The sequence below is a fragment of the Taudactylus pleione genome, unplaced genomic scaffold (assembly GCF_031769625.1).
Source record: "Taudactylus pleione unplaced genomic scaffold, aTauple2 ptg000662l, whole genome shotgun sequence".
Classification (NCBI taxonomy): Eukaryota; Metazoa; Chordata; class Amphibia; order Anura; family Myobatrachidae; genus Taudactylus; species Taudactylus pleione.
In genome coordinates, this window is record NW_028285064.1 from 1,086,592 (window position 1) to 1,111,165 (window position 24,574).

At 45.1% G+C, this 24,574-nt stretch overlaps 1 protein-coding gene across 1 annotated transcript; it reads left to right on the forward strand.

The window, feature by feature from the left end:
* Position 1: 1 nt before the first annotated feature.
* On the forward strand, positions 2-17,590 carry TOE1 (target of EGR1, exonuclease). Its single transcript, XM_088455631.1, has 8 exons — positions 2-139; positions 700-816; positions 3,922-3,962; positions 4,136-4,232; positions 12,840-12,998; positions 13,817-14,076; positions 14,446-14,617; positions 16,245-17,590. The coding sequence occupies exons 2-8, from the start codon at positions 706-708 to the stop codon at positions 16,869-16,871; spliced, it is 1,467 nt and encodes a 488-aa protein (XP_088311757.1). The 5' UTR covers positions 2-139; positions 700-705; the 3' UTR covers positions 16,872-17,590.
* The last annotated feature ends 6,984 nt before the right edge of the window (positions 17,591-24,574 follow it).

Below are 24,574 nucleotides of genomic sequence, written 5' to 3' on the forward strand. Positions count from 1 at the left end.
ACAAAGCGTTTCCCTCAGCGCGTACGCTCTCTGTACGTTTGATGACGTCAGTGGTGTGCGCCGGAAGTGGTGTCCTGTGTGCTTTGGAGTAGAGAGCAGAATCCTTCATGTGATTCTAATTACAGTGTCCCGTTATAAGGTGATGTACTGTGCTGCTAGGAGACGTGTATTCTGTGGTATTATATTGTGTTATCCGTAATGACTTCTCCTTTTATACTATATGGTTATACGTCATATAGTGTCACGTGACTGCTACAGGTCTGTAGTATTATATAGCTGTATAACAGCCAACTTCATTGTTCTCCAATCTTTTCACTATGTCTATAGGCAGCTCTGTAATATGTGTGGTATGCTGTATCTCTCTCCTCCATCATATGTAAGGGAGGAGGGGGAGGCAGGAATTGGGAAATGTATAGATCCCCTTCAGTTTCTGTACCCTGAAGTCATCAGTTACTGTCCAACGTCATTCCCTAATATCCACGTGGGCATAGAGGGGGAATATAATCTTGTGACGAGTGAAGCAAGCCCGCAAGGGGACAAGTTTCTTTTTTTGGTGGATTGTATGGGCAGGGAATTGCACCTCCGCCCAAACTGCACGTCACTTACAGGTGCAGAAACTGAAGGGGAAATATACCTTTCCGAATTGGTAACCTCTGTATTTATTTGGCAGTAACTGCCGTTTTCTTTCCTCCCGACTAGGTGACGATGACCAATCTGAAGGTCCCCGTGATTGATGTTCACAATGATAATTTTGGTGTTCTCTGGCCATCCATGTTACTGGCGATGAAAACGTCCACGTTCATCGCTGTAGATACTGTAAGTGAGGCACCTATAAAATAACTGCTTCACTCCTCCTACTAGATTGTCATTCATGGTTCTTTAATAGACAAATATGTACTTTATTTACACAAGGTTTAAAAAAAACAACTTAAAGGCAACACGTTCAAGTTTCAAAGAAAAGTAAAGGAAATTGTCTCTTGTTGCTAGATAGAGGAAATCTCAAATGGAAATAAAATAGTCACAGCTAAGTGCAGCAGCTACCAAGGGAATACTGCAATAATCCCAGTAAAAAGACAAAGCAAGGGGCAAAAAATATAGCAGCACTTGCACAGAATAATGACATTTGTGCTAGTCTACATGGAAGTGTAAATTAGTTTATTCTAAAAATAACATACATATAACATAAGGCATACAATCTTTACAATAATAAATTATATGTATTCTATTGTAAGGCATAAGGGTGCTTCTTCATCTTTGCGGCCCCCTGCTGGAGGCGCTGGTTAAGCTACTTGCGTATCTTCACTAGTCAGTGAAGATACGGAAGTAGCGTGAAGATTAGCCAGTGTCCAACGTCATTCCCTACCATCCAAGTGGGCATGGAAGGGGAATATATCGCAGCGTGGCAAGTGAAGCGAGCTTGCAAGGGGCCGAATGGTATTTCCTTATCTTTAGGCTACTTGCGTATCTTCACTGACTAGGGAAGATAAGTAAGTAGCGTAACCAGCTCCTCCAGCAGAGGGCCACAAAGATGAGGAAGTACCGGCATAAGCTCTAAAGTAAGGTAAAAGACAAAAAAAAACCTGTACACTGTGCAATTAGATATGAGTACAGGCAATTAATGGAACTCTCTTCTCCCTACTAGTCCCGGTTTTTATGTCGTACTGCCGGCTTGAGTTAATTGTGCACAGTGATAGGCTAATGTATGGATCTTCCAACATACGAGGCAGTTGGTAGAAAGGCACAACCATATTTAGAAGTAATTTTTTTACATTTTAAATATCTAAGATAGCCACATGGTGGTGACTACTCTCTTTTGGTAAAAATACATTCTGGTTGTGTCCATTTGCAATCAACAGAGACTGCTATGGGATCTTCGCGTAGATGTAATAATCCATGCTAGGAACAAAGTGTGCCATGTAGGAGACCATCCTAGTGGAAGGAAGACGGGTGGTAATAAATCTGTCACTGCAATGTAGAGCTGCCCCTTCTAGCTGGCAGCAGAGGGAGAAGGATGGTGTGGAGTAGTACCGGATGCGACCGGGGCTGGGTATGGGGAACACAGCCGTCATTGCCTGCAACCAGCTTGTTGTAGGGACGTCTTCTCTGGCTGTCAGCAGGGCCGGAGAAACGTTTAAACTGCGCTGCTTAGTGAGGTGGGTTAAAGCAGAAATGGCTGGTGCCACAGCATCTAAAGTACCCCAGGAGATAAACGGAAGTTTCTCAAATGGCTTCCAAAGATGCATATACAATTAATCACTGGCGCTGTCTTTAGTTTATATAAATGTGGCTTTGTGTAAACACCCTAAATATGGATAAATAATATCCTGTATGACCAGGACTTTCTCTGTCCGATGCTCAACCGCCTTTACTCACTATATGCAAAGGAGGCAGCTGGCGGTAGGGGAGATGGGGGGGGGGTCACATACCCAAGGTTTGACTGAGACAGACACATAAGGGAGAAGGAGCGTAATTTAGTCCTCATCTTACTCCGTACTAAGATAGAATAGCCTTATCCTGCGATACACATCTTCTCCCTTTTCAGGATGAGACGATTCCTGAAAAAACCACAAAAGCATCCTTAACACGGTTCATAAGGCACCAGGCCTCCTGGATTGCCCCATAGGTGCGTGCAGGTATATCCATAAAGTGCTTTGGGAAGAGTTTTGGGAAAAGCTGTTTCTGGGCACTTTGCCTCTGTTCATGTTCCAGGGCATTCAACAGAACCTGCGCAGAGGGACAATCCCAATAGAAGTGCATAGATGTTTCATTACACTGCACAACAATGAAAATGTTTCCGATGTGAAAATAGTTACTTCTTATTGATGTCAGCATGCAAAGAATGAATATGACATTTAAAACTCTGTTAGCTCTGAGTTCCTAGATATAGCCCATTTATGACGATGTAGGGGTATTCCTAGTGAAGTGGGCAGAATGGAGAGAATCTTACCAGCAATCTGCGTTCCGCGCAGAGGGGGCGGGGCCTAATGACCCAATTAAATGAATCAGTTATTTGTCCCCTCCCCTATTCAAATATATGCGATTCACGGGATTACCCACACAAGATAACTGTGGTGCACTGAGTGACAAGCATAGTGAGCGATTCCACCAAGACATTTCAGCAATGGAACAAAGATATCAGGGTAGGTGATCACTACTGCTGGACAGTGACAAGAGATGCCCCAGAAGAAGAGTACAAGCGACAAGCAAAGAGAAAGCACCCCCATGAATAGGCCACTATATTACATACATAGTACTTTCATATGCTGTATGTTTGTTTCGTTTTGTGTTATTATTTGTGATTGATTGAATTAAAACAACTGTTATTTATTTTCTATCAAGAAAATATCAGATTATTTTAAAGTAGCTTTTCACTATGACTATATTACTAATGTACATACAGTATAGTGCAAGTAGTGTAGCTAAAAAAATAGAGCTAGTAAAAACATTTTGAAATCATTTTTAGTTTTCCTTGACCTCAAATTAGTAATGTATGACTATTTTTAGGAAGGAAACAAATTAAAGGTATTAATTTGTTGTACAGTGTTATTGGTGATGCACATGGGGCAATATCTGCACAGGAATGCATGGAGATCCTGAGAGGGAGGGGACCCCTTCCTGGATAGCCATTAATAATCAGTGAAGTATTATCATAACTGGTATTAAAGCATGTCTGCTGTGGCTTCCACTCTCCGTAAAATACAGGAAGATACTTAAAGCAACATGTATGTAATGTCAGTATCTCTGTACTAGCGGTAAAAAAAAACCAAACAAATGGGATTTAATACAAACTTAAGTAAACAGATAAAAGTTTATGCTCCCTTTCTATGCATCTTCAAGAGTCCATTTACAATGGGTTCTGGAAAATCTTTACTATAAACTAATGATAATAAGATAAGTCATCTGAGATTTATGTTCTTGCAGGAACTGAGTGGTCTGGGATCCAGAAGGAGTTTGCTGAACCAGTAAGTTGTTGCCCTGCTTATATTGAGGCTTTTCACAGGGAGGTGGAAATAAAATCATGTATTTAGGCCTGGTAACCTTCTTTTTTTTTGTGGGGGGGGGGAAATCTCTGGTTATTGCCAGCACATTTTATAGTACCAGTTTTAGCGATGGCGTAATATCTGTTGTATTGCAGATGCGTGGAGGAACGGTATACGGCCATATGTCACGCTGCTCGCACACGCTCCATACTCTCCCTGGGAATCGCCTGCTTCAAACAGCTCCCTGAAAAGGTGAGTGGGGGCCTGGCTAAGTGTGTGTGGCTCCCCTGATCTGCAGGAAGGTCTCTTGTGATTTCACTAGAGCAATAATGGGATGAGTAACCCTGAAGTGTGGGGGTTGATAAGACCACCTTCATGATCTTACAGTCATCAAAACACTATCAAGAGTCGAATAATAATTAGGTCTATTAACAATGTGTTAAACCAGGGATAATCAACGTCCGGCACTCCAGCTGCTGTGGAACTACACATCTCATCATGCCCTGCCCAGAGCATGCTGGGATGTATAGTTCCCAGCAGCTGGAGTGCATTGCTCACGACTGTTTAAACCATATCAAAAGTACAGACATCTCTCAGGCAATGAATAATAAAATATAATCACCCAGGAGGCATAAGAATTCACACAGTAGGAGGGGGTGAGGTAGATTGGTGTAGAGGGGGCTGTGTTAGTAGGGAGATAGTGAGGATTAGATAGTAGGGAGTAATTATCAGAGAAACCAGTATGGTCGCGAGGCTAATGTGGGGTACACACTTGGCGGATGGATCGGCCAACCGATTTGGTAAGTATGCGGCAGTGCATACACACTTGCCGACCGATATGTCTTGCCGCAGGAACCATTGGGTCGGCCAGCCGCCTGTATACAAAGGCAGATGTGCATGATATATCTCTCAGATTTATCGCATCTGCCGTCCTGCACAGCTGACGCGATATATCTGTGAACAACATGGTTCACAGATATATTGTGTGTACACACCGGCTGATGTTTTGGACAATCTATAGGTTCTCCATAATAACGATATATCGCCTACTGTAAACTCCACCATGACACTTTAGATTTTAAGGTTATCCACACTTGAGCACAGACAACTTAATTAATACTTCAGTCAATTTAATTTAACCATCTGGGTTCAAGCATGAATATTGTTAACCTGGACTGTAGTGGGACAGTTTGGGAACCTCTGGTCTAGTGCGTACCTAGCATAGGACTATGGTTTGGCCTTGTAATCAAGCCATTGAGACCAAATGTAACATCATTTATTGCAGGATGGGATACTTGTTATATATTGGAGATGGAGGCGGATTCAGGTTGCTTCCAGGTGGCTGCAATATTGTAATAAGCAGTGCTCAAGATGTAATGAATCAGAGTCTGTGAGGGCTATGTACATCCAGGAGAGTTATACCCCTTTTCCACCAAAATTCCGGGTCTGACCCGGAGTTGGAACAGAGTTCCTATCCGGATCAGACCCGGAATTTAGCCGGCGCCGACTCGGGATATTCCCGAGTTGGCGCCGCTCACACCGGAGTCGGGTCTGCATAGACCCAGCTTTCCCGGCGTGAAAGTGGACGCTTGGAGATGACGTCATCTCCAAGCGTCACTGAAGCCGGACCAATCGGCCGGCATGCAGCGCGCTCCAAGTCATCGTGACCTGGAGTGTGCTGTTCTCACAACAGGGTTTCACGGGCTACGCCCGTGTTAAACCCTGCTATTTACCTGGGTTGGATTGCCGGGTCACTCGACCCGGCAATCCAACCCATAGGACTGTTAGGAGAGGAGTTTGTGGTGTGTTAGCTGATACTAGGCAGATTTAGTACCTCTCTGATCTGGTTCACCCTCTATATTTCTCGTGTGTGTGTGTGTTTATGGTATTGGTTCAGCTCACTCAAATGAAGACCACAAGCAACAAGAATGTGGAATAACACCTGGGGGATCCCCTTTTTTTTTAAGAAGTCCCGGTGCCGTCCCTGTAGTCACAGCTTAATAAAAAAAAACTTAAAAAAAAAAAAAGCATTTGGTTTAAACCAGGGGTGGTCAGACGTTTGGACTCTGTGATCTACTTATGAAGTTAAAAACCTTTTGTGATCTACCTAGCCTGAATAAAGGGGCGGGCGTGCAAAGGGGGCGTGACCTTGCAGCAAGGGGCGTGGGGTCTGTCCTGCTGCAATCACACACAGTATCCCCAATTCAAATTACGCCACCCAGTAGCACAATCTTGTTCACATTACACCACTTAGTAGTTTCCCTTATTCACATTACGACACAAAGTAGTGCCCCTTACACACAATGCCAACAGTAGTGCCCCTTATACATATAGTGCCCCATGTAGTGGTGCATGGAAAATGGAGTAGGCAGCGGGGGACGTCCACGGTAGATCGTGATAGACGTTTTGGGCACCCCTGATTTAAACCAAGGTGGCTTAATCCAGCCAAGCCTGTAAGCCGCACACATTTATACAGGCTATTAATTAGTTGAGAAAAATAAAACCGCACAATATTGTTTTCTTTCCTGGTCCAATATGCACCAGAGAGATTACCCATTTGCATGGCTTTGTTCTGGGGTCCTCACCTTGCGGTAGTGACCCTCTTGGGTTACGTGGAGATGGACGGGAAACCCTGATCTTATCTGATTTTGTGGTTGCTCTAGGTAAATTGTTGATTCTACAACTTTTTTGGGTCCAGATCCTTGAAGATTTGGAGATAATTTGGCGTAGGGCACCACTGGGGAGTTTTCAACTAATGAAAGTAGATTTGAGTTGTTGAAATGAGCCAGCACATCCCTAGTGGTCTGGGGAAGGTTTGGCGTGAAGGGCCTGATCTAGGAGGAGCCTGAAGCTGCTTCAGGAAGGTATTGTTGGAAGAGACTTTCTAAATATGTGGGATTGGAGTGAGTTTGAGGGATATTTCCTATGGTTTTAGTCTCATAGGGGCTTATTCAGGGATGTACTCAAACCCAATGGTTTACGTCAAACTTCACTGTTTGGAGATCTGCGCTGCGTGTGTGCAGATCTCCTTCTGCATGCTCGTTTGCAGTGCACGGACAACACAGCCTGATTGACAGGCTGCAGCCATGTGGGGGTGGAGTCGGGCAGCCTGCTGAAGCCAGTGGTTGCATCCTTGTACACAGTTTCACTGGCTTCAGCTGCCTGAAAACAGAGGACATCCTGAGTGACCTGAAGGTTACTCGGATGAGATGTTTACGCAGAGATCTGAAGCTGCGTCTTCGGGCGCAGCTGGGTAGCACATTAGCCGGCAGAAGGAGTCTATTTACACAAGATGCCTCCTGCGGCATTAGCATATTACAAAGTGGCAGCGGCTCCGTGCAAAACAGTATGCCCCAAAGTACTCCATTCCCCCCTCTAAGTGTTTTTATTTTGGAATGCACATCTGTGACTTCTCAGTCTGTCATTCCTTGGCTCTACTTTTGTGTTTCCTTTTGTCCATTCTGGCTCCTGGGTAGTTGATTTCAGGTTAATGTTCATTTTGATAGTAGAGTTTCCGCTAGGCTGTTTTAGTGGAGCGCTGCACCCTGCCCTCCTTCTGGAGGGCAAAAAGCACCCTGCCCTCACAGCCTGCGGGTGCCGTCTTCACCCGCGGGTCACAGTGTTCCGTGGGTGAGGAAATGTGCGGTGGGCGCATGCATCTATTCTCCCTGTCAGCAGCGCTTGGGGGCTGCCCGGCGTGTCCGTGCCCCCAAGAGTGCCGAAAAGTTGGTGTGTCTTATAGGCACGCCCCCTCTTCAATGGCCACTCCCCCTTTTCGGGTGCACGCGACTTCGGGGTAAGTGACTCCTCTAGCTCCGACACCCTGCCTGCCACCGGAGCTAGAGTGAACACTAGATAGTATTCATAAGCTCAGGAGTCACACTGGCTGCTGCATTGCTTCCCGGAGTCCCCAGGCTTTATATCGGGAACGGGAGAGCTGCAATAAGAGACAATGGGGCTGATAAAGTCAGCAGATTCTGCCAGCACAGGTAGTTTATTGTGTCTATGGGACATGGTTATTTAGGAACAGGTAAACTGCGCTGGAGAGTCCGGGATATGTGGTCATTATCCAGGAGTCTGGCTGTCCAACATACGTGTGAGGTACTGAGGACTTGGCCAAGGAAAGCTAATGCTCTACAGCATAGGTGTGGGTAATCTGAGGTCCCCCAGATTGGTTGTATTAAGCAATAGAGCTGATGAGGTCACACGGGGAGGCTCTCAGGTGAGCATGTAACTGGGTGAGGAAGTAGGGCAGTGTTTCCTAACGGTGGTCCTCAGGGGACCCTAGCAGTGCATGTGCTGCAGCACAGGTGTATGCATTATTGACTGACACTATAAAAGATCCACAGTTGGTACTAATTACGTCACTTGTTATTCTGTGGGGAGACCTGGAAAACATGCTCTGTTAGGGCTCCCTGGGCACTGGAGTTGGGGAACGGTAAAGTTGAGTTTTAAACCATGCTGTGTTGAAGCAATTGCTGTAGACTGGTGAACTGAGAATAGCAGTGTCATGGCTCCCTCTTGTGGAGAGATACCAGTAGTTCAAATACTAAGCAGTTACATACGACTAGTGCTGTTGAGGACAATATCTAAAGCAGGCCCTCCACAGAGGGCATATGGGGAGAGAATACTGTTGAGGAGGGGGATCAGGAAAGGGTCAGGTGGACATATTATTGGATAACTGCAAGATGTGTTGTCCACAGGATTGATAATCATTCCCCTGTGAGGACTGACCCTTTTTATTTTTTTTTTAATGTACAATGTGGTGATATACTGTATTTATTATTCTGTAATTCGGAAAGTGTCCTGGGCGTCTCTGGATGTATTTTGTGCTGTTTGAGGTGCATGGTGGCCTGTGGTGGATACTTGTAGGATCTGCCTGTAATGGTGCATACACACGGTCAGATTTTGTGTCCGATTTGAACGATAACTATTTTAAAAATCGTTCATGTCTGAAAGAAAATCTGACGTGTGAGCCTGCAACGATGAACGATGTGCGTTCCCGCATGTCAGATAACGATATCTGATGTGTTTGCAGTCAGATTTGGATGATTTCATTCATTTTAATACAGGCTGAAATCGTTGGTAAAAATTGTTCAATCGTTCATCTGACAGATCTGACCGTGTGTATGTACCATAAAGGTGCGTACACAAGGGACGATTTTCTCACCGAACGAAAATCATCCTGTGTGTCCCCGGCACACTGAGCACAACACTGAACGAAATCAGTAACTATTTTGTTCAGTGCCAGGCTCCCTCCCTCATCCCCAAACATGTTCAACCTGACATTAGTGTAGTGTTCACTCTAGCTCCGGCGTGAGGCAGGGCGCCGGAGCTAGAGAGGGCACGTGTGCGCGTGCGACCGAGAAGGGGGCGTGGTCACCGAAAAGGGGGCGTGTCTATAAGACTCGTCCCCTTTTCGTCACTCTTGGGGGCGTGCCCGGCACTTATGGACACGCCGGGCAGCCCCCAAGCCCTGCAGACAGGGAGAATAGATGCCGGGCGCATGCGCCCGGTGTCTATTCTCCGTCAGTGACCGGGTCACCGCACATTTCTTCACCCGCGGGACACTGCGACCCGCGGGTGAGGACGGCTCCCGCAGGCTGTTAGGGCAGGGCGCTTTTTGCCTTCCAGAAGGAGGGCAGGGCGCCGCGCCCCGCTAGAACAGCCTAGCGGGAACGCTATTATTGTCAGGTTGGACAGGAGGTTCGGGCAATGAACGGCAACTGCTAACGGGAGCGCGCATTGGTAGTTGCCGTTCATCGTTTTGGCCCTGAAACTGAATGATTTTTTGAACGATAACTACGTCATTATCATTCAGTCGTCCAAAAAAATCATCCCGTGTGTACGCACCTTAGGAGTATTTTTGTATCTGTTTTGGAGATATGTGTATATATTTTTGTTTGATTTCTAGAGCAGTTAAGAATAAACCATTTACTACTCGTTATGTTTTAGCACCTAACTCTCTTGTATGTTTAAAGAATTTGATGTCTGAAATGTTTTGCCAACAATTCTGATTCCTAATCTATAAACCGTCTACAAAGGATTTGTCTGTCGGTGATGTAATCCCTTTTATATGTTGAGTAAAAAGTTATTAGTATGATAAGTAAGCAGAGCTGTGCTGACAACAGAGGGCTGTTCCCCTTGCGCTCTGCATTACTGTACGGGGTTCCCCAAAGATTCGGCTGCTTTGTACGCATTGCTTTACGTTATTTATGCATTTTGCTTATACAGAATAATATCAGGTTTGAAGTGGGTGGGAACAGAACAACCTGCAACTTTATGGGATCATGAGAATGTTAACAGCTGAACAGAGTATTTGAGGAGGTGCATGTGCAGAGCTTAGGGTGGGCCATAACCTCTCCACAAGTGATTTATATTTGTGAGGAAAGGGTCAATTGTCTGATAGGGAAACGGAGGGCAGGTGGGAAGCTGCAACCAAAACGTTGGGTATTGGGAAGAGCCGGGTCCTCCCACAGCGCAGGCTAATGACTGGAAGCAGAAAGATGGAGGTTCCTACCTCTAATTTGTTTGTTTAAAATTCTTATCCCCCACTTAGTAGTAGTAATAATAATATGATTTGCAAATACAGGTATTGTGATATTGTTAATGTTATAAAAAAATAAACAAACAAAAACAACTTCTCTGCTGCAGTAAGATAATTAAATGAGAGGTTTTGTTTTGCAGAGAGATGTGAGATTATTCCTGGCTACCAAGTCATGTTGTAGTGAATACAAAAGGATAGGATCCCCAGCTCACAAGCAGATGGGTTATAATGTAGCTTTTCTTTCTAGCAGGGGGCTCAGTAGAAGCCTTAGTAAATGATCTGCAGTAGTTGTCATTATCAGTTGGAGATTATTCGCTGGACTTCCTGTTTGAATGTTGCAGCAAGTTGTGGCTGGTGAAGATATTAACCGCAGAGAAGCCGAACAGGAAGCAGTCAGGATATTACAGTTATGTCAGTTTCTTCAGGACTTTTCATCGTGTAATAGTGATTGTGATAATGCTGTATAATGTGCCAGCTCTGTACAAAAGATACTGATACAATTCTTATACCCCTTTCTGGGATAATGAACACTTTCAAGCCGAGTCACAGAAGCTCAAACCCCTTTCACCCCATATGTTGGACCCAGCTCCTCCCCTTTCACACTGCACCCGTGTCTGCCCTGTAAAACTAAGTCGTTAAAAGTGGACGTTACAGGCTCACAAAGTTGATTCATAAAAAAGGGGGCGTTTTTGATCCGCCAATGAGCTGCTTGTAAACCCGGGTCCCCCGTTTTACACCACAGTATATCCGGGTAGGTCCCGGGAATAACCCTGGTCGTGACTAGGGTTGAGCACTTAGGACACACAAACCCGGGTTGACCCTTTCACACCAAACCAGGACTTGGGTAGCCCCGGCAATATCCTGGGTCAGCGGCTCGGTGTGATAGGGGTATTACTTTTCCCGCACATTTACTGGAGTTTCTTTGCAGAATTATTTAGTATACTGCACCTCTCCACTATTGCTGCAGAGAGTAAGCTCTTGAGACAAATTTGGAGTTAGTGCTGAGCAGGCTGTATACTGTAGAGGTAATTCCCAAGTTCTGGTCTCTATGCAGTTAGGATGGAGGAGAGAATGAGGTTTTGCAGCTTCATCTGTTAATGAAACAAAGGTGATTCTCCTAAGTAAAGTAATAAAGGGAATATATACATGGCCTGTCCTTATAGGAAGATCCAGACCAAATAGAAGAGTGAAGAACATATTGATTCTATAGTGACAAAGGAGAGAACTGCCCAGGAAGGTTTTGTATTTGCGGTGTCTTGTTCTAGGGTAAGAGCTCCTGTCAGTTGACTAGAGGGGATGATCTGTTTTGGGGTTGCCCCACTGTTTTTAGGGAGTAGTAGATTGTTACTTCCTGGATGAGTGTAACAGAACTTGTAGGAATTGTATATAAATAGCTGCTACTGGTGCCCACCTGTGTGAACATCTATTTCTTTTGAGGTCATTAAATGTTCATCCTAACTAATTCAGAGTTCTACATTATTTTGCCCATTTAGCCTGTATGACGATTTGCTGTGGAACAGAGATGGTGTCGCACATACCGTTCCCATGATACAGAATTAGCATCTAGCTCAGGTGTGTTCTCACATAGGTACAGTCTGGCAGGAGCCTGTGCTGTAACTAATATATGCCAAGCAAAACAGCAGCTGTGATCGTTCTTCTTCTGAGAATTACACTGGTGGCTGTGACCCATCTGCGCTATAACACAACATGCTTTTCCTATAGAATCGTTACAATGAGTAGAACATGGGTGAAATAAATGGGCTATGACAGTGGTTCCCAAACTTTCTTGAATCACGGCGCCCTAGAGTGTCATAATTTTTTTTTTATGTCACCTTCAGGCCAAAAGTTTCAGAAAAAAAATGATTGAATTAAGCTTAATGGTCATCCTTAGGCTCCGTTATGTGGTGGAGGGCAGTGTTGGTCCACATATTTTATGATAGACAAAACCAGTGCTGACGACTTCCAATCTCATTGACCATAAATAATTTGATTTGGTCCCGGAACACCAATGGAGTGCCACGCCACCCAGTTTGGGAACTACTGGGCTAGGTCATTGCATTCCCTGGTAAGTGATTCATGAAACAGTAATTATGGGCTCACGGTGCTTCAGCTATATGAACGATCTCTGGTGAACTCGTGGGTCAGGCATAATGATGGCCATATTACATTGTAGCTTTTAAGTAAAACATACAATAGAAATGACACCTATAAAAAACGTGTAACTCATACACAAGACTTTGTCGTTCCTATGTATTATTGCGGTGCATTGTACATGTAGCAGTGATGCGTGGTACCACTGTCTGTCTCTGCAGGGGGAGAACGTCTACCTGTCACAGATCTACAATCTGACCCTGCTGTGTATGGAGGATTACACAATAGAGCCGCAGTCTGTGCAGTTCCTCGTCCAGCACGGCTTTGACTTTAATAAACAGTATTCGCTGGGGATCCCGTACTACAAGGGCAATGACAAGGTAACGCTTTGATGGTGGGGTGATCGTGCTAAAAAGATTCTGGCTGCTGAGCATGTAGTTGGCTCTGGCATCGCTGGCTACTCCGGACTGTCCCTGGGCGATTGTTCTTGATGATATCACTGTGAAATGGTTTATCGCAATACTCTTGAGAATATACAACATTGTTCATCCTGAATGTGGAACCACACAATCTGCCTCCAGTCTGCACTGTAATGGTGCATACACACGGTCAGATTTTTCTTGAGATCTGACCGATAACTATTTAAAAAATCGTTCATATCTCAAGGAAAATCTGACATGTCTGAACAATGCGCGTTCCCGATGGTCAGATAACGATATCTGACATCTGATGTGTTTGCAGTCAGATTTGGACGATTCCATTCATTTTTAATGCAGTCAAAAATCGTTCACAGTTCAAATCGTTGGTTAAATCGTTCATCTGACACATCTGACCGTGTGTATGCTCCATTACTCATCATGCTGGGCTGATCGGGTCACTGGCACTCTGGCCAAGAGACCAGCGCTAATGGGACCTATAATTGTGGTCCACAGATAGCCGTGCAAATATATAGATACCAAAATGCCCCAAAACAATGCAGATCGTGATCATACTTCTGTGCCAAGTAAGTGAGGATGAAACAAATGGGCTTCAAAAATAATCTCTAGGACCATTAATGTAAACCTGTGTGCAAAATTGTATTTATAGAAAATAGGGAAAACAAACCCCCCCCCCCCCCCCCCCCTAAAAGTGGTAGTTACATGTATATAGAAACTATATGTATGGTCTGATGGTTTGAAACGCCAGGGTCTCTTTGTAGGGGGACGAGAGGCACTTGCAGAGCGTCCGCACTCTCTTCCTGGAACTACTGCAGGCCCGAAAGCCGCTAATCTTGCACAACGGTCTGATCGACCTGGCCTTTCTGTATCAGTGCTTCTACGCGCAGCTCCCAGACAAGATGGTGAACTTCATCGCGGACCTGTCGGAGATGTTCCCAGCTGGGATCTATGATACGAAGTACGCCTCGGAGTTTGAGACGCGCTTTACAGCTTCTTATCTGGAGTATGCCTATAAGAAATGGTGAGCGGGAGAGTGCTCTGTTCTCTATGTAGGTCCTATATGTGTTTGGATGCCTCGTATTACAAGGGACATGAGATATATCTCCCCCACCTGGGACTGTTCCATCCCAATGTTCTTTCATTACTGTTTCATTTGAATGTTCAGTCTCTATTTATTTATACACAGAATGTAGTAATTCTATCATTTTCTTCGTACGTAAAGCCCAAAAGCATTGGGGGTACACTTGTACTAATACACTGGGTCTCTTTAAGGAAGAGCTAGGGAAACTGTTGTTTAGGATAATACCCTGTTAGACAAATGTTTCAGATGGTAACCACGGGCGTCATTGCATCCTGGCCCCGTTTTTAGACCTATTTGCTTCTATTATAGCAAACGTGAAAACTGCCGACTGATAGACGTAAGCAGCAAACACTTAACCATCGACTTCTCCGACTATCCGGCCAGCATGTCGGTGTATGTAGACTATCGCCTCTGCTCTCTGGCTGACCCCGACGCTGCTGGGTCCGGTGCGACCCCTCCGCACATCTGCGAGAAGTTTTCAGTAAGTAAATGGCATCTCTCTGAGAGGATACCGAGAGCGTTAGCTGCATGGCCTGCTCTGCTGGGTAATCTGTAATTGGAGATCTAGAAAACATGTATATGATTTAGGAGTTTATGTATCAAGCTGTTTGTTACATACAATTATTTAGAAACTGCATATTCTGCATAATTGTTATGTACTGTACCTATGTACTAATGAGGCAACGCAGGAGATTTCACCGAAATTTCTGGCAAAGTGCTAATAAGTGCTGCAGATCGCAGTCCCCATTATTTGGCCCCGTTACTTTACGCCATCTTCAGATGGCGTAAACTGCCTTAAGCCCCTCTCACAGCCCCCGGCCGGCTGAAGCTGACAGTGTGCATGCGCAGTGCAGTGTCAGCTTCCCCTGGAGAAGTCTCTCACAAACTTGAAAGACTTCTACTAAATGCCGGGGATATAATTCGCAGGGACAGCGGTTACCGCAACCGCTCTCCCTGCAAGTTCTTATTTGTAAATAGTGGGGATATTTTCATAAAAACTTATGGAGTGCCACGATTATTAGTACATAGACCCCTTATAGAGGTAACTAATGGAATAGAATATTATGACACTTTTGGCGTAGTGTTAAATTCATGTTATCTTATTTCCACTATAAAGAAAAGTATCAGTAGAGTGAGACACAAACAGCATCTTATACTTCCCTGTGTCTGTAATTCTAGTTTAGTTTCTCCCCAATTTTTTTGCCATAACAGGAAATGTGCACTGGTCCCACTGTGCTTACTGGTTTTGAAAAACCAAAAACCGTGCTTACATCCTTTCCAATTGTCTGTCTGCAAAAAAAAAAAAAAAAGCCGGTGGGAAAGGCGCATTGCTGGTCAAAGTCAGTCTGTTATATTCCATGTTGAGGTTAAATTTATCAGAAACAATCAACATACCCATAGCTATAAACCCAGGAATTATTATAGGTGCTCTCATTTACTCTCCATTACAGTTTACTTTAAATTTGATGCCAAAACTCTTTGTGGTCAGTGGGCCTGATTCAGACCCGCTCGCAAGTGGGTCGATGGGCGGGCAGGGCGCGAGCGAGAAATCACTTGCTCTGGCGCTCGCATCCAAAATGGGCGGCTGTCGATGTTGATTGACAGCTCGCCCCGTTTGATAGGCGGGCCGGGGGAGTGGCTGGCCCAAACGGAGGTGTTCCCGAAGGAACGCATGCCATTTGGGGGCGTCCCCACTGACATCACGAGTGATGTCAGTGGTGAGCTTCCGGCTCTATTATAGCCGGAAGCTCACTGGGGCTTGCGACGGCCGAGACCCTACCACAAGGGTCTCGTCACGACCATCACCTGGCCGCTCGCTAAAGCTGTGGGTGGTCACCCACAGCTTAGCGAGCAGCCAGGAGGCTGAACAAAAAAAAAAAATGTGGCCGCCCTGATTCAGACGAGCGCTCGCTTTTTGCGAGCGCCTCTGAATCAGGCCCAGTGTCTGATTGTTGAGGCTGAACACCGTACATTGCTGCACAGATGTATTTGGACAGGAGAATTGGTGGATTTAAAGCTATTGATTTTGGAATTGTGTGTTTATTAGCAGGTATCTTATAGAAACGTAATAATCCATGTGTGATCTCAGTAATCTCTCTTCCTGACAGGCATATGGCTGGTGTCCCAATGGCTTTAAATGTACGAAGTCCCACAATATTGACCTGATCCTCGCAGAGGATGAGAAGGGCTCAACGGACAAGCGGAAAAAAAGACGGAAGAGGAAAAAGAACGCGGCACAGCAGGAAACGGACAGCTCTGTGGAGATGGAGCCCCTTTGTAAACAGGCTAATATCACTGGTGCAGACCTAGCTGGGGGGATACTCCAGAGTAGCTCCATGCTGGCCCCAGAGACTGTATCCCCTGACCAGTCTCACCCTGCTGGAGATGCGGAGAAAGAGGAGCCATCACCAGGGGACTGTCATACTAACAAAGACACAACTAAAAATACTAATTTGCCACCGGCAGCAGCAGGAAACCTCTCCCGATCAGCTGAGGGTGGGACCCACAGAGCTGGGTTTGATGCCTTCATGACCGGGTACATCATGGCCTATGTGTGGATGCTGAAGAAAGGAAACAGCACGGACTCCTCGGCTTCCCACTGCCTTCCAGACTGCCACAATAAGGTCTATCTGAGTGGGAAGAACGTCCCATTGCAGATTGTGAAAAGCATCTTCTCCAAGTCCACCAGAGCTCACATCCAGAAAATGAAGCTCATCACAAGTGACAGTTCCTAGTTGGGATCTGGTCCTAGTGGGATGCAATGGGCTGTCACTTATTCCTTGTGTCCAGTGTCTCCTGCTTGGATGGGCAGAAGCAGTCTCCTGAGCCCATTTAGCACAGACTGACTGGGTGATACTAAGAGAACATGCCTGCTTTCTCTATACAGTAATGGAAGATTCATTTATGTGCAAGGTTCTGTCTGCACACATGAATACTGTTGGAAAACCCCTCACTCAGCTTTACTCCCAGCTCGATGGGGTGCAAGCAAGGAAACAAGTGATGCAAGATAACCCAGGACTTCCCAGCTAATTATATTACCACCTATGTAATCTATTCATTGATGTAGTACCCCCACACAGGAGTATTACTGTTCCCCAAAGTGCTGGTCCAAGCAGTTTTTTTTTTTATTATTTACTGAGGGGAAATATCACAAATTAATTGGAAAAAAATATATATATATTTTGTTAAAATGATTCATTGCTCAGCACTGCAAATCTGCCCTAAATCCACAACAGCCAATCAGACATTTGCTGCTAATTGTCCAGAGCAAGTAACAGTGTAAGCAAGTAGCTGATTGGTTACAGATTTGCACCTTTTGGGTAATGTTTGTAAATAACCCTCAATTTGTGGGTATCTGTTTTATTTCAGTGCCTCTGTCGTGCTCACTTCTTCATCTTTCATTGGATATTTCACCATGAATTACTCTTTCCATAAAAATATATTTATTATAGAATGTAAAGCTCGGTGCCTATATCTTTATCATCAGAGTTTGTATCTTCACATGATCTTTAGCCAACAGAAAGGGATCAGCTGACATTGTTCTACATGGAAGGTTGGGGGCAGCCTTATTTTATTTGAAATGTTGCAGCTGAATCCAAACATACTGTAGGTACCTGGTTTCTGCCCTCACCCTTATACATGCTTTATTGTCCTCGCTGAGACTCCTACCAGTATATGTAGCACAGTGATGGCGTTATACAGGAGAGGACAGGATTGTCTCCCATCTAGGCAGTGTACTGTATAGATGCCATTGAGGGGTGTGGAACCCCAGGAAGTAAGTCATGTGAGGGCCAGACCTACAAACTTGTATGGTGTAGAATCTTACAGTTCTCTAGTTATTGCAGTAATAATAATGTGGACCAGGTTGAACACAGCCCGCATAGTATCACAGAGAGGAATGAGTCTCAGAAAGTATACTTGGTCTTTCACTCTCACTAAAGCTTTTTGAAGGATCACGGCTAGAGCTGCCCTTGTCTGTGAACAGTACTAGGAAGGGCAGTTATAGGAAAATTACAGTCCATGCAGTAAGAAAAGCAGCTTGTACTGTGTTATCTCTGCTGAGCTGTGCTGACCACTACTCCATTATTGTTCCCCATGCAACTCTGGTTCCCTGCCAGAGAACTCCTCCACCCTGGTTTCCCATGCTACTCAGACATCCATGGCTCCCCTGACTAATAGGTCAGTGCACGCATCATCTCTCCACCTTAGGTCAAAGCACTGGTCACCCATCCAGGCTGGGAACTAAGGGCCTGATTCGGATGCGTTCGCATGCAGGCAGCCGACTGTTTACATTCTTTGCATGTGTACGCATCGCAATGCGCAAACCAGTGCGAGCGAGTGGGAAGCATTCGCTCACTGCATAGAAAGCCCAGCTGAATGAGTGACAGGAGAAGCCATTTGTGGGTGGTGACAGGGGCTCACCGCTAGAAACAGGGGAGTGGAGGTGCAACCGCCGGCGTACCTGAGCGCCAACGCAGTTTGATGCATGCATAATTGAGGCAGCGTCATAGGACATGTCACTTGGCTGAAATCTACACTGCAGTACTTGCGGCAGGGTATGGTCAATTACAAGTGCTGCCATTGCATCCAATAGTACTTGATGGATGCATACACTTCCTGGAGATGACGTGGGCATCTGCATACACAATCGCACGCTAAGACACAGTGGACGTGCTAATGCATTGCCAAATTTGCATAAGTATCTAGCGAGCGGGTCTGAATTGAGCCCTAGGTTTATCACATCAGTTTAGTGGAAGTGGGAATGGAGCAGCTCCACCTTATTATGTATGTAGACCATACCCTAATGTGTCAGTAACACCACAGTGCCTGGAACACTGCTGGGTACAGCATGAAGCTCTTGGATCCCAGCAGTAAGAATCCCAACAGGGTTAAGATACAGACAGCTGTCAGTAAGAATATTAACCCTATCCCATTACTTACCATCAGCATCCTGCACTCAGGGATATAAAGTACATTCCCCAGGAACTTCAGGTTTTTTTTTCTTACATGACCACCACTTGCCCTGCCCTAGTCTGTCATTTTATTGCGGTATGTTGTTCCTGTATATGTAAATGAACACTTATGATATGCATATTACACTGATCATGTTTATTCCTTGTATGGCACAGAACTTATTTAGTGGTGCCTTAAAATGAGAACAACACAGCTGAGAGATTGTTAAAACTAATGGTGGAGTGTTTAGAATCTGGCAGCCCCAGATTGGAATTGCCAAAGCTGGTTTAGCATAGAGATTCTAACATCCTTACCATTGTCTTGTTCAGTCCTGACCTGGATACGTTTTCCCCCTGGCCACTGGTAAAAAAAAAAAGTAATTTTCTCCCCGTTAATGCCCCTAGATCCCATTGGACAGTTTTCCACTCCTCATGGAGGTCAGCAGAGGAAGACCCTATTTAAGCAGCTTTCAAACCAATCAGTCGGCACGAGGGCAGGATCTCCCATGGTGGGAGCCTATATGCTTCTCTTCCAGAGCCTGTGGTTAGATGCCCCGGTCCCCCAGTGGATGCAGATAAAAGGATTGCTGGAGGTATAATCACATTTATGTACATTTTACAGAAACTATACAGTTAGATCCAACTCTGCAATCAGCCCCATTATGTATACGTAACTATCACCAGTGACAACAAATGTGGCCACATACAGCTTGCACAAATTGTACTGAACACAGATTGTGGGGTGATATATATAATCGTATCATCCATTGATACTGATCTTGGGTTGGGTACAGGATGCCAGCGGTCAAAATCTCAAACGGGTTAGGATACAGACACCTGTTGGTCAGTACCATAACCCTCCCCCCCGTTGTGCCTAACCACAGTACTTACAGTCAGCATCCCAGCTGCCGGTATTGTGACCACATCCCATTGATACCAATTACTCAGAAGAAAAAGAGGTTAAAAACATTACTATTGAATATTAGCGCCACCTATGTGGCCTTATAGTGTGGAAAAGCTGCTGCCAAACAGAAGTGTGCAAATACTACAAGGTAAATTGGCTTTCGCTAATACAACACCACTATCAGTTCTACAGAATTATATGATAACTTTATCTATTAACAAAAAAGACAGTGTGTGTGTGTATATATATATATATAACCAAAAAGACATTATAGTCCACTATGTCTTGGAGTGCGATCACTGTGTATGCAGACACCCACCAGCCTGTCTTAAGACGCCCACTTGCACACGTCATCTCCAGGACGTGTATGCAAGCATTGGTGCATCGGGTACCATCGGAAGTGCACGCAGAGCTTGAGGTGGACTATACCCTACCTCAAGCACTGCCATCACTTGGGTAAAAAACATACAGGTGAGATGTACAATGACGCTTCCTTTTAATTATGCACGCCTTTGAAACGGCGTTGGGACGCTCAGGCATACCTGCATTCACATCTGCACTCCCCCGTTTCTACCCATAAACTGCTTCTGTCACTCACTCTGCTGGGCTGTCTATGCTCGGCGAGCGAACGCATCATCTTTGGCACTGATTCGCGCCCTGCGATGCATACACATGTACAGAATGCGAACATCGCCCAGCTACCAGTGAATGCTTCTTTGTGTCCGGGTCTGAATCGGCTCCATCGTGCAGAGTTTTATAACCTGTTCTTGAGTTCCAGACTGACCGATGTCACAGCTGTAAACGATTCTAATTATGCAAATGAAGTTTGAACACAAAGATTGACTTTTTTTTATTTTTTTTTCAAATTATGCCAGAGGGCCAGATTCAGGCCCAGTCGCAAGCTCTGAGCGCTCGCAACCGGGTCTATGGTGGCCCAGAGCGCATGTGCACGACGGAGCCGGCTCCGTCGTGCGCATGCGCGAGACCCGGATAGCAATCCGTCGCTCTGGGTCTCGCACTAAAGGAGGCGTGCTGTTGATGTTGAATGACAGCACACCCCCTTTTGTGGGCGGGGGGGGGGGTGGCTGCCCAGACAGAGGCGTTCCCATGGGAATGCCTACCGTTTGGGGGCGGCCCCAGTGACATCACAAGTGATGTCACTGGGAGAGATTTCAGCTCTGAGCCGAAAGCTCTCTGGGGCTTGTGGCCACGAGACCCTACCACAAGGGACTCGTCGCAAGCCCGATTGTCGCGATAGTCTTGACCATCGCGACCATCATCCTGGCCGCTCGCATTAGCGGTGGCAACCCACAGCAATGCGAGTAGCCAGGAGGCCGCTCCATTAAAAAAAAAAAGACCGGCCCTGATTCAGAGCGAGCGCTCTGTCAGAGCGTCCGGCTCCGAATAAGGGCCAGAGTCAACTGAATATAGCACGTGGCTGAACATATTTTGCCAGGCCACTAAGAACGGATCAACTTCCCACCATACACATCAACATTAGCAGAGTTGGCTAAAGCTCTCATACTTCTGAAGCTTCACCGGCTACCCGTTCCTACACCTTCCAAACAGACAGAGATCCAGCTAACTAAGGAGGCGGCAGCCCTACAGAAGACTAAACAACGTAACATCACACTAACAGGAATAAGATACACTCTTCCTATCCATCAGTTTTTTGTTTTGCTACGGATTCGTCTGCAGGCTATTTTGGAACCCAGGCTGACGAAGGGATATTCCACAGACACCGCGCTGCTACTACAAAGGGGGTGAGCTCATTTTTGAATAAACAATATTTAAAATTAAGCCAGTATAACAAACAAATATCAGCTGTTGTACAATATTTAGCCACAATGGGGGCGATTCAATTCAACGCGAATTGAACAGTGCCGGGAGCGAGCTCCCAGAGCTATTCAATTCAGGGCGCTATGTGGTCGGAGAATGCCGGTTATCGCACCTTAACAAGGGTGTTAACCTGCATTCTCTGACTAAAATGCCGGGCGCGCAGCTGTTAGCACCATGCTATGCAGAAAAACAGCTGCGCGCCCAGCCCTTTGGTCGGATTTCTCCTCGCATCCACAGGGGGGTGCGAGAAGAAATCCTTAACGCGCCCAAACAGCGCTGTGTATTGAATAGCTGCGGGAGCTCCCTCCTGCGGCTATTCAACTTCGCGTTGAATTGAATTCCCCCATTGAGCTTTACAACAAACAATTAAAACTTTTAGGAATATCTTAATCTAATCAATTCTTTTTATATATTCAGTGACTGACTGTGTTGGATCACAAACATTACATGTGCTTAAATAATACAGCTATATTGTCTTCAACAAACTAAAACTGATCCATACCTAAACATAAGCTTTTAATGCATTTTTTCTGCATACAGTGCATCCGGAAAGTATTCACAGCGCTTCACTTTTACCACATTTTATGTTACAGCCTTATTCCAAAATGGAATAAATTAATTTTTGTCCTCAAAATTCTACACACAATACCCCATAATGACAACATGTAAAAAGTTTTTTTTGAGATTTTTGCAAATTTCATTAACAAAAAAAAAAAAAAACCCTAAGAAATCACATGTACATAAGTATTCACAGCCTTTGTGCAATACTTTGTTGATGCACCTTTGGCAGCAATTACAGCCTCAAATCTTTTTGAATATGATGCCACAAGCTTGGCACACCTTTGTTTGGGCAGTTTCGCCCATTCCTCTTTGCAGCACCTCTCAAGCTCCATCAGGTTGGATGGGAAGCGTCGGTGCACAGTCATTTTCAGATCTCTCCAGAGATGTTCAATTGAATTTAAGTCTGGGCTCTGGCTGGGCCACTCAAGGACATTCACAGAGTTGTCCTGAAGCCACTCCTCTGATATGTTGGCTGTGTGCTGAGGGTTGTTGTCCTGCTGAATGATGAGTCGTCGCCCCAGTCTGAGGTCAAGAGCGCTCTGGAGCAGGATTTCATCCAGGATGTCTTTGTACAATGCTGCATTCATCTATCCTGACTAGTCTCCCAGTTCCTGCAGCTGAAAAACATCCCCACAGCACGATGCTGCCACCACCATGCTTCACTGTAGGGATGGTATTGGCCTGGTGATGAGTGATGCCTGGTTTCCTGCAAACATAACGCCTGGCATTCACGCCAAAGAGTTAAATCTTTGTCTCTCACGGTTTGAGAGTCCCTTCAGGTGCATTTTGACAAACTCCAGGCGGGCTGCCATGTGCTTTTTACTAAGGAGTGGCTTCTGTCTGGCCACTCTAATATACAGGCCTGATTGGTGGATTGCTGCAGAGATGGTTGTCCTTCTGGAAGGTCCTCCTCTCTCCACAAAGAACCCGGTAGTCACTGTCAGAGCTACAGCATTCCTCTGTCACCTCACTGACTAAGGCCCTTCTCCCCCCCTTTGCTCAGTTTAGACGGCCGGCCAACTCTAGGAAGAGTCCTGGTGGTTCCGAACGTCCATTTACGGATGATGGAGGCCACTGTGCTCATTGGGACCTTCAAAGCAGCAGATATTTTTCTGTACTTCATGCTTGGTTTGTGCTCTGACATGCACTGTCGTGTGGGACATTATAGAGACAGGTGTATGCTTTTCAAAATCATGTCCAATCAACTGAATTTACCACAGGTAGACTCCAATTAAGCTGTAGGAATATCTCAAGGATGATCAGTGGAAACAGGATGCACTTGAGCTAAATTTTGAGCTTCATGGCAAAGGCTGTGAATGTACATGTGATTTGTTTTAATTTCATTTGCAAAAATCTAAAAAACGAACTTTTTACACGTTGTCAATATGGAGTACTGTGTGTAGAATTGAGGACAAATGAATTTATCCCATTTTGGAATAAGGCTGTAACATAAAATGTGGAAAAAGTGAAGCGTTGCACTGTATACAGGCGCTTCACAAAATCCCTGGATCATACTCTAATCTTGTATCTACTACAAGATCTGAAAACAACTGCACAATTACGACATTGTAATCGTTCAGTCGTTTATCAGTCGCGTGATGAGCCTGCACTGAACAAGCAGACGTTCAGTGCAGGGTCAATCAATCATCTGGCAACATGCTGAACCTGACTATATCGTCAGGTTGACCAGCATGTTGGAAAGATGATAGATGTCTAAACAACCAGCGGGCACGCGTATCGCTGGTCGTTTTAGACACTTTTGCCAATGATTGAACCATCATTCAACTTAATCGTCTAGTGGATACCCCCCTTAAGACTTTATTTTTAATGTATTAATTTATTTTCGGTGTGTTTTTAATATGCATTACACATTATATATATATATATATACACACACACACACACATACACACATACATACATACATACATACATACAGTCTTTTTTGGTAATAAATTAATTTATTATATAATTCTGTAGAACTGATAAGTGTTGTATTAGGGCAGCCAATTTCCCATTGATACCAATTACTTGCTCTTTGAGGACTGCCTGGCTACAGTTTCCCATTCTGTATCCTGATAATATTCTGAGCTGACCGAGCAGCATAACTCTTGTGATGGGAACACTTACACACACACACACACACACACACACACGTTATACTCATGGTACATTCCATAGA

Coding starts and splice junctions, on each gene's coding strand:
- TOE1 (XM_088455631.1), top strand. CDS start 706: ATGACCAATCTGAAGGTCCCCGTGATTGATGTTCACAATGATAATTTT. Junction 12,999..13,816: donor ACTACAAGGGCAATGACAAG/GTAACGCTTTGA, acceptor GTCTCTTTGTAG/GGGGACGAGAGGCACTTGCA. Junction 14,618..16,244: donor ACATCTGCGAGAAGTTTTCA/GTAAGTAAATGG, acceptor TCTTCCTGACAG/GCATATGGCTGGTGTCCCAA.